At 40.5% G+C, this 9,890-nt stretch overlaps 1 protein-coding gene across 1 annotated transcript; it reads right to left on the bottom strand.

Annotated features, from left to right (window-relative positions):
* Positions 1-328: 328 nt before the first annotated feature.
* Positions 329-9,563, bottom strand: znf839 (zinc finger protein 839). The gene is made up of 7 exons (XM_067455271.1): positions 8,503-9,563; positions 6,807-7,694; positions 6,541-6,723; positions 5,095-5,187; positions 4,829-4,975; positions 4,587-4,721; positions 329-1,542 (listed from the first exon to the last, which is right to left on the bottom strand). Exons 1-7 carry the CDS (start codon positions 9,307-9,309, stop codon positions 877-879), a joined length of 2,919 nt encoding a protein of 972 aa, XP_067311372.1. The 5' UTR covers positions 9,310-9,563; the 3' UTR covers positions 329-876.
* Between the last annotated feature and the right edge of the window lie 327 nt (positions 9,564-9,890).

The following is a 9,890-nucleotide window of genomic DNA, read 5'->3' on the forward strand; positions in this document are numbered from 1 at the left end:
CTTTGTATTAAAAATGCTGAGATGTTTCAAAAACACAGTAAACCAGAGATTATATAAAAAAGTAATAAAATAGTGCAACAACTTTCCAAATGACTTGCACTAGACAAACAACTAAATATAACGGAAACAATGGAACATCTGAGGCTGCAATCTAAGATTATAAGCACCTCAAGTCTGTTTGTTTTACAAATCTAGAGCATTTTCTCACTGCTTAGTGTGGCCTTTATGAAAAACATCCCCCATTTTTGTCCAGACCTCAGGGGAATGACCACTTTCATCCTTAAGGGTTCATTTTCGAACAAAATGTTTGAATAAATAAAATATGTCATGGGGTACCAATTTAAACTGTATTAGAACTACAGCCTGGGTTTCTAACATAAAGAAACAGTTATGTACAGACTTCACCGAGTGGACACATCACAAAAATCTTACCACAGCTTTACTGAACCTTGCTGGAGTCCATAACTTAGTTTTGGCAAAAGGTATTTTCTTTCCTCCTATTTGTGCATGTTGTGAAAGAATCAGTTTCCAAAATGAAAAGCGCTGGATTTCCTCCAAAATTTAGTGTGTTGTCACATATGCAAAGCATTTGCCACCGTGTCATCACTTAACCCATGAGACGCGTAACAAGCAGCTACATAATCATTGCCTCGGAAACCAATAGTTAAGATATGCCAACATAAGTGAACATTGTCTAAAATTCAAAATGAACAATGACGTTTGTTGTATAAACAGAAAAACACTATTATATAATAATACTGTTTTTATACAAATTTACAAAGAATGCAATAAAAGTTCATTGAAAAAACACCATTACACAGAACATATGTATGGTGTGAATAATGGACAAAAACAGGAAGTGAAGATGTGACTCCATTAAGTCTTTCTTTCAGTTTCAATGCCCAGCAGGGCATGAACTGTCTCTAAAGGAACCCCTTCAGGTGCCTCAATGTGCATCATTGTGCCATCGGGCCCGTTGACAATGACGATGCCTTTGGCGGCTAACTCTTCTGCGCTCTGCATGACAAGCCCCTCTGCTGTCTGGATAACAACCGGAGATTCTTGCTGCTCCACCTCACTGGCCTCAAGATCTTCCAGAGCGTCGCCCTGGCCTTCTTGAACCTCTTGTTGAGCGGGTTCTTGCGAGTTCTTAAACTCTGAGTCGGTGTTCAGAGCTTGTTCCAGCTGTTCCATCTGATCCGCGATATCGACGGCTATGCTGCTGTTCAGGACCTTGGAGATCTCTGGATCTTCTACGGTTTTTGAAGCATCAGAATCCGAAGAAGGCACTTCCGTCTCCATAGGCTCTTCCTCTGTCCTCGGCGAGCTGGCGTTTTCAGGGCTCTGTGTTGTGTCGTCGGCGGTTAGATCAACAGAAGTCAAGTTCTCCAGTCTGGTCAACACCACCTGAGGCTTTCGCAGCACAGAGCAGTCAACAGTCTCTTCTTTCTGGATGCCATTCTGATTAACTTGATAGCCGTTGGTTTCTTCATTGCAGTTTTCCATTTTAAACCTCTTTGCAGGAGGCAGCATTTTGGCATTCTAAGGATAACATGAAGAGTAAATATGATACAAAGTCAACAGTGTTTTGTTAAGTATGATGAGTAGCACGAAACAGCTCAAATCGGAGAGGTTATGTTATGAATCTAGGTAAATGAAAGGCTACAGATTCAAATCTCACAAGGAGCAAATACTGATAAATAAATAAAAAACTTCACTAAATTAGGGGACATGCAGTCCATGGAACTTTTTTTAAAGGGGTGGTTCCATGTTTTTTTTCTAGGCTTGGTTGTGTTTATGGGGCAACGTACAGGTCCTTCTAAAAAAATTAGCATATTGTGATAAAGTTCATTATTTTCCATAATGTAATGATAAAAATTAAACTTTCATATATTTTAGATTCATTGCACTCCAACTGAAATATTTCAGGTCTTTTATTGTTTTAATACTGATGATTTTGGTATACAGCTCATGAAAACCCAAAATTCCTGTCTCAAAAAATTAGCATATCATGAAAAGGTTCTCTAAACGAGCTATTAACCTAATCATCTGAATCAACTAATTAACTCTAAACATCTGCAAAAGATTCCTGAGGCTTTTAAAACTCCCAGGCTGGTTCATTACTCAAAACCGCAATCATGGGTAAGACTGCCGACCCGACCTTGTCCAGAAGGCCATCATTGACACCCTCAAGCGAGAGGGTAAGACACAGACAGAAATTTCTGAACGAATAAGCTGTTCCCATAGTGCTGTATCAAGGCACCTCAGTGGGAAGTCTGTGGGAAGGAAAAAGTGTGGCAAAAAATGCTGCACAACAAGAAGAGGTGACCGGACCCTGAGGAAGATTGTGGAGAAGGACCGATTCCAGACCTTGGGGGACCTGCGGAAGCAGTGGACTGAGTCTGGAGTAGAAACATCCAGAGCCACCGTGCACAGGCGTGTGCAGGAAATGAACTACAGGTGACTCATTCCCCAGGTCAAGCCACTTTTGGGCTACAGAGAAGCAGCACTGGACTGTTGCTCAGTGGTCCAAAGTACTTTTTTTGGATGAAAGCTAATTTTGCACGTCATTCGGAAATCAAGGTGCCAGATTCTGGAGGAAGACTGGGGAGAAGGAAATGCCAAAATGCCTGAAGTCCAGTGTCAAGTACTCACAGTCAGTGATGGTCTGGGGTGCCATGCCAGCTGCTGGTGTTGGTTTTATAAAGGGCAGGGTCAATGCAGCTAGCTATCGGCAGATTTTGGAGCACCTTATGCTTCCATCTGCTGAAAAGCTTTATGAGATGAAGATTTGATTTTTCAGCACGACCTGGCACCTGCTCACAGTGCCAAAACCACTGGTAAATGGTTTACTGATCATGGTATTACTGTGCTCAATTGGCCTGCCAACTCTCCTGACCTGAACCCCATAGAGAATCTGTGGGATATTGCGAAGAGAAAGATGAGAGACGCAAGACCCAACACTCTGGATGAGCTTAAGGCCGCTATCGAAGCATCCTGGGCCTCCATAACACCTCAGCAGTGCCACAGGCTGATCGCCTCCATGCCACGCCGCATTGAAGCAGTCATTTCTGCAAAAGGTTTCCCGACCAAGTATTGAGTGCATAACGGAACAATTATTTGAAGGTTGACTTTTTTTGTATTAAAAACACTTTTCTTTTATTGGTCGGATGAAATTTGCAAATTTTTTGAGATTTTGAGAATTTTGGGTTTTCATGAGCTGTATGCCAAAATCATCAGTATTAAAACAATAAAAGACCTGAAATATTTCAGTTGGTGTGCAATGAATCTAAAGTACATGACAGTTTAATTTTTATCATTACATTATGGAAAAAAATGAACTTTATCACAATATGCTAATTTTGTAGAGAAAGACCTGTATAACATGTCTCAATACTTTTTTTTTTAAACACCATATTTTATATCTTATATTCGACCTTTATTCAACAACGCTGTCTCCACTGTCCTTTGAACGGCTCGTTTGCTTCCTGCTTCTGTGAAGCCAATCCCTCCGAATAACGCGATGGTCTTAGATTGGTTAGATGGCCAAATGTAATTTTATGTATTTTTATTGTCTGAAGTGCCAAGCACAGGTTGTCCACAAACGCTACCCTTACCATTACGGGCAGAAGTCACATCTGGGTGACTAGCAAGGGTTTATGATGTCACCAACACAGGAAGAAGCTCGTTGTAATCCAAACCGGACATTTTTGTAGGCAATAAACTGCCTATACTCGATGGCACCGTGTCGAATGTGAAGAGGGGGATTGCCATGTTAATCTTGAACTAAATCGGCCACCGTAGTTAAAACGAAATCAGAATTGAGAGGAACAGAAACTAATGTTCACTGGATGGTCATATACCCTTTCACCACTAGATCGGGGAAAATATCACAGTGTAGCTTTAAAGGGGTGATAAATTGAGAAATCAACTTTCCCTTGAGCCTTTGATAAAAGGTCATGGTAATATAAGAATATCCTGTACGTTTCGGAGCTGAAAACTTCCTTGTTAATAAAAGAAAAGCTTTTACAGACACCAGGCCCAGAAAACGAGGCTCTCAAATCAATGACTTATTAGAAGGGTGAAACGCCGCCTCTATGTGTGTTTACATTCGTTTGATAAATAAGTTTTGAGAGCCCTGTCAGAGAATTATTCCGGACGCTGTCAAAACAATCCCTCACTCATGTGAACTGACGAGAGCAGAAGCTCATTAAATAAGCAAATCTTCTCTAATCCTAGCCGTGGGCGTCTCCAGTGAGAGAGCCCCAATTATCATCATAATTACCCATTATCAATCGTTCAACTCTTGGTGACTGGTAAAAACCGCAGAGCACAATTAACCGGTGGGAAAACTTCCTCACCAGCATATCCCTAATTCAGATACAATTAAAATTCGACAAAATATTTACTTATCTTATCCGTCACATATCAATGACAAATTTGCTTTTCTCCCATAGTGGACGGCTATAGTAGGACGTCACAAAGTAGCAGATAAAGTTGTGCATGCGCAATAGAACACCAGAGCACTGTTGCATTTCATCAAAAGCGGTTGCTTAAAGTCCCTATAATTTGTGCACAGAACATACCTCAATACTCCGTAGACTCTTGGTGGCCTGATTTGTTCTTGGCTCTGACTGATTTGTCTTATGACTTTGTTGTCCCTCAGAGGAAGTCAGGAGTTTCAGTGCATTGGGATCGGTTACACCTAGAGATTGTAAAACCTGGAACAACAGTAACTTTTTATGGCATGTATTCAAGTTTGATCACAAACTTTTTACAACGATTAACGATCACAAAATAAACGATTAAATATCTAGCAATTACGTACTCCCATGTTGTTGACTTCTATAGCTGGCCGAGAGGCTGGTGAAGTGTGCAAATATTCCAGGGCCATCATCTTCACTTGACTGTGTAGTTGTTCAAATTCATGGTACACGCTTGGGAACTGTTGCTTTGATGGGTAGCCCTTTTCCACCTATAGGGACAAGGACACTGTAAGTGTGCATTAAATGCTAACACATAATAAAATGGCATTTTACATTTTGATTCAACAAAATACAAAAATCTATCCCGTTTCAGAACATCTAAACATACCTTCATCAGCACAAACTCCCATACCGTCATGACTCTGGCCAGACGGGGAAGAACAATCTCCATGAGATCTTCATCATCATACTGTTTAATAAACTGAAGAAAGATGAAAAATACTCAGTACCCATAGAATAGTATTAGTGATTTACCTCACTGTTCAGTTTTTGCAGTCATGAGAAGATTTACCACTGCATTATGATATCTTTGAGAAGAAAGTAGAATAAAAGTTTCACTTTAACGGCTTTAAAAAAAATAAGAAGAAATTATTTCCAGGCAAATTAATCAACTTCACAGTCAGGGGTGAATTCAAAAAAACAAAGTCAAAAGTGTCAGTTCTATCTAAACATTCAATAGGTTTTAAAAATATCAGTTCACAGTTCACACTGAAAAAAAAATAAAAAAAGTTAAAATACAATATAAACATGGTAATATAAACAAAGTTATAGGATTATAAGATTTCATAAACCTTTTATATAGGATTATAAGCATTTCAGATTCAACACCATTTCGAAATACATGAAAGTAAGTGATCGGTGAATTGAGAGAAGAATAGAATAAACTATATAGTTAACTATACAATGATATATCTGATATACGAGATACGCAGTCAAATTATAACTGAAAGGTTTGTTATTGCCGCTTCCATAGACATAAGTGTGTATTTAACAAACTATTAGTGTATTTTGCTAGTACTTATGTTCATTTAAAGGTCTGAAACCTAAAATAAATATTATGAGGTTGAAAACACTGAATAGCTGTGATATGTGACGAGTGCTGAGCACGTCTGTCTGTGGCTCAGCGCCAGCCAAAGAGCGAAAGCATGTTTGAAATTAAGTGGCACTGAAATCTGCGTTCTGATTCCCTCCAGTAACATACTGGTTATATAGATAGGTATGTGAAGTAGGGTTTCAGTACCCAATCCTATTGATGAACACTAAAAACATCGACAGCCAATCAAAATCTATTCTGCTTTAAAGAGCTCAAGAATTTAAAGAGTCAGAATAACTGCAGTGTACTATTAATAAACAACATTACTGTGCATTAGTGGAGATGCAAATATAGTTATCATACTTGGTGTGAATGGGCTAAATAAGATTCTGGAATTTAAGTAAATTCAAAATTTCTCTTCAGTCTCTTAATTTGTAATTTAATAAAACTCTAAAATAAAAAAGACGCATTTTCACAAGTGGACTTTTGAACCCCACTGAAACAAGCAAAATACTGTTCTACCATTATGTTTATATCACCCAGCCCTCACCATTAGCATTTTACTTAGTGATTACATAATGTAACTACCTCATTGGTGGAATGCATCAAATATGTGAGGGTACAAACCACAAAAATGATGTTGAAAAGTCACTAAAACAAAGCATTATTTTTTAAAAACACCTCCTAGAATGGAGGGCTAAATAGAGCAAGCACACAGATGTATAGCAATCTAAATCATACTTCTCTTAGCCGATTTCTCTGTCTTTGTGCTTGCTGCTCTAAGCTCATTCCCCTGGGGTACTTGGGTGGACGTCCCGGTCGTCCTCTCTTAGGTGGTCGCCCAGGCCTCCGAGGACGGCCAGGCCGTACTGGTCCCCTGGGTCGCCCAGGTCTCCTGGGTTCTACCTTGCCAATTTCTTGAACCTGAAATATTGTTAACGTGATTATTTGATGAATTGGGAAAATCACACCTAGTATCAAGCAAGCCAAAACAAAAAGCATCATACTTTTTGAGTACTGAGTGTTTTCACAGGACTAGTATCGGTAACTTCAGTTCCTGTAGGTTGTTCGTCTCTAGTTTTGGAGAGGTCTTCTGCTTGAGGTGGTGTCGGGTTCTTGTCATGTGTGGGATTGAGCTTATAGTGTCTGTTCAAACCGGCGACGCCGATGTATGCTTTATCACAGGTATCACATTTAAAGGATTTGTCACGGAGATTGAGGGTTACATCAGAGCTCTTCTTCCGGTGTTCTTCTCCTTCCTCATCCTCCACACTTATCTCAGAGTAGTCATCTGAATCTGATTGGTGGCTTTCTGCCAAGTCCTCATTCTTAATAAACTTGTAGTCCTTCACCTTGTGCTTGGGTGGTCTAGACACCCGACCAGAGCGGGTCTGGATTTTTTGAGGCTTCTTCTGGCGATTCTTAACTTTCTGTGTGTCCTTTTCAACAGCTGGAGTTGAAGTTTTTGTTTCCACAGTAATAACTTTGGTAGGCATTGTTATCTTGGCTGGAGAAGATACAACTTTCGGAGACGGCACAAGGATCTTTGGGGTAGTTACAACTGGCTTGGCTGGTGGACTTTTGACTGTGGTAGGTGCAGGGACGTGTACCTTGCTAATTGGGACAGAAATGGTGCTAACCACAGGAGTCGGTTTCTGAAGGAGAAGCTGAATAGGAGGATCGTTTGGGTTTTGTAAGAAATATTGCTGCTGTCCAGGCACAGGGGTGATGTGGATGATCTGTGGGCTGCTTAATGTTCCTACCGTTGAAACCTTTACCAAAGGCTGACCGGCTGACAGATTCTGTGGCTGTAAAATTGTTATTGGTGTTGTCTGCCGTTGTTTATTGTCTTGCTTCAGAGGTGCCTGCACTTGAATTTGGATGGGCTCAGCTGCCTGTGAAAAACAATAACATTGAATACATTTGCTTACACAGTCTGTGGATTAATTCAGTTCATGCATAGTAGAATATCTGACTGACTTTAGAGAGAATAAAAAAGCGAAGGTAGAATGCATTTGAGATCATAATATTATAATAATTGGTTTGACTTACAAAAAGTTGACATCTTAGTAACCATTATTTCTGCCACTCAATTACCATTACAATTATTATACAACAGTGAAAACATTTTTTTTTAAATATGGAATCTCATGCCAACTATCTGACAAGATAATTTGTATATTAGTATGGAAGGAAAGGAAGCAAAGTAGCACAAGGAGGAAAAACTTGTGTAAGAAAAAAAATGTTTGAAAGTAACTACTACATAAGTTAATGCTTGTGATTTTTTTTTTTTACGGAGAGATGTATTTAAGGAAATCTGGGAGAAAGAGAGGGAGAGAAATTACAGGACGACAGTTTTGGGAAAAAGAAAGTATAGAGGGAAGTATGTGCTGAAGAAAAAGTAGCATGCCTAGATGGAAGCAGTGAAAGGGAAGTACAGAAAGAAATAATTGTGGGAAATGCCAGTACTTTTATATGCAGAATGAAGTACGTGATGAATAAAGTAGACAAGGAAGGAAATGCATAAAGAATGGAATACTTGTGGAAGAAATTAATATACGACAGGAAGTAGGTAGGAAAGAAAGGGAAATTAATTACTTACATCATAGATTTTCTGAGAAACCCTTCAGTCCCATTTCTGCACTGTAAATAATTGAATCGTCTTGTCATACAATCTCTCTGACTTATGAAAGACTATCGTACCTTCTGAGTTGTAGTGTTGGCTCCATTCTGCGACTGCTGCAGCGCGACCTGTTTGGCGGCACTCTGCAGCTGCTGCGACGCGTTCTGCACGATACTGACGGGCTGTGGCTGGATCGCTGTCGCTAACTGCAAGTTACTGGATTCCAGTGTAATGAAGGACGTCGGTTGCGCGGTGACAGATCTCTGTAGTATCTTCGGGGTAGTTGTATGGGTCGTAGCTGGCTCTGCCTGGGCGATCACCTGTGCTTTACTCACTATAACCTGCTGCACGTCCACGATAGGGGCAGTGGAGGGTTTAAGAACTGTCTCAGTCCCTGCCACATGGACTAACTGTTGTTTTGACAATTGCTCGATTAATTGCTGCTGCTCCTCGGCCGATAAGCCCGAGCTTTCCACGAAGCTGCCGTCGGGCTGCACGTAAATGATGGTTGTCGTCGGTGCAAGTGCATTTAAGACATCGCCGCTTACAGTGGTGCATTCTGCCGTCACACCGGCCTCTGCGGTGGCCTGAACGTAAGACGTTATGATGCTTTGATCGGTTATCACCTCACCGCTCATGATCTGCACCTCCTGCGTACCATCCACAACTCTGACATCCAACGCCGACTCGCTGTGCATTAACTCGACGAGGCCTTGATCAACGCCCCCTTCTGTGGTGGACGGCGTTTTGCTGGCGTCTTCTTGATTATTTTCCCCTTCGTCTTGTGTCGTATCGGGCTGCGGCGGGGGTTCACTAGCGTCGAGGTTTTCCATTTTCGCTGCAGCAGATTTGGACGCAGAATTATTATCGTCTTCATTGTCCGCCATTTTGTTTACAGGAGCAAAACTTGCTAGCTGACGTAGGGATCCTCACAAGAGCGCGAAAATAAGCTGTTTGCCTGCAGGCGATTAATACTCAAAATGTGAGTAATACGTGCGATATTGGTTCAAAGCCCGGCCCAAAACATTTCAAATTTGTAATACGGTTATAATCCAGAGACGCTCACGAAGGTAACGGTAGCCAGGCAATTGGTTTTCTCGTCCATGCCACCGATGACGACAGCACGGAGCATGGGTAATAACAAAATACGTCATTTCCGCTTTTAGCGCGCCATTCCAAATCCTCTCTTTTTAATAAGGAGATCACCTTTTTATCTGGTTATCGCGCTCACGTTGTCCTTCCTTCTTAAGAAAATGTTTTTATTTGGTCCAAAAGCTGATTACGAGTAACTGAATTTGAGAAACACAATTTGAGAAGTATTAACTTTGGGACACACCTTAGTCAAAAATCACTTTAACATTCCGTATTCCAAAAACAGATGTGTTATACTATTGTATGAATACTATGTACATACATTTTAGAATTTGTTGCCTATCTCCATTTTTAACCCAACATATGCATGGGCTAT

The sequence above is a fragment of the Pseudorasbora parva genome, chromosome 10 (genome assembly GCF_024679245.1).
Source record: "Pseudorasbora parva isolate DD20220531a chromosome 10, ASM2467924v1, whole genome shotgun sequence".
Lineage (NCBI taxonomy): Eukaryota > Metazoa > Chordata > Actinopteri > Cypriniformes > Gobionidae > Pseudorasbora > Pseudorasbora parva.

Coding starts and splice junctions, on each gene's coding strand:
- znf839 (XM_067455271.1), bottom strand. CDS start 9,309: ATGGCGGACAATGAAGACGATAATAATTCTGCGTCCAAATCTGCTGCA. Junction 6,724..6,806: donor AAACACTCAGTACTCAAAAA/GTATGATGCTTT, acceptor ACAATATTTCAG/GTTCAAGAAATTGGCAAGGT. Junction 1,543..4,586: donor AGAGTCTACGGAGTATTGAG/GTATGTTCTGTG, acceptor TGTTATCCTTAG/AATGCCAAAATGCTGCCTCC.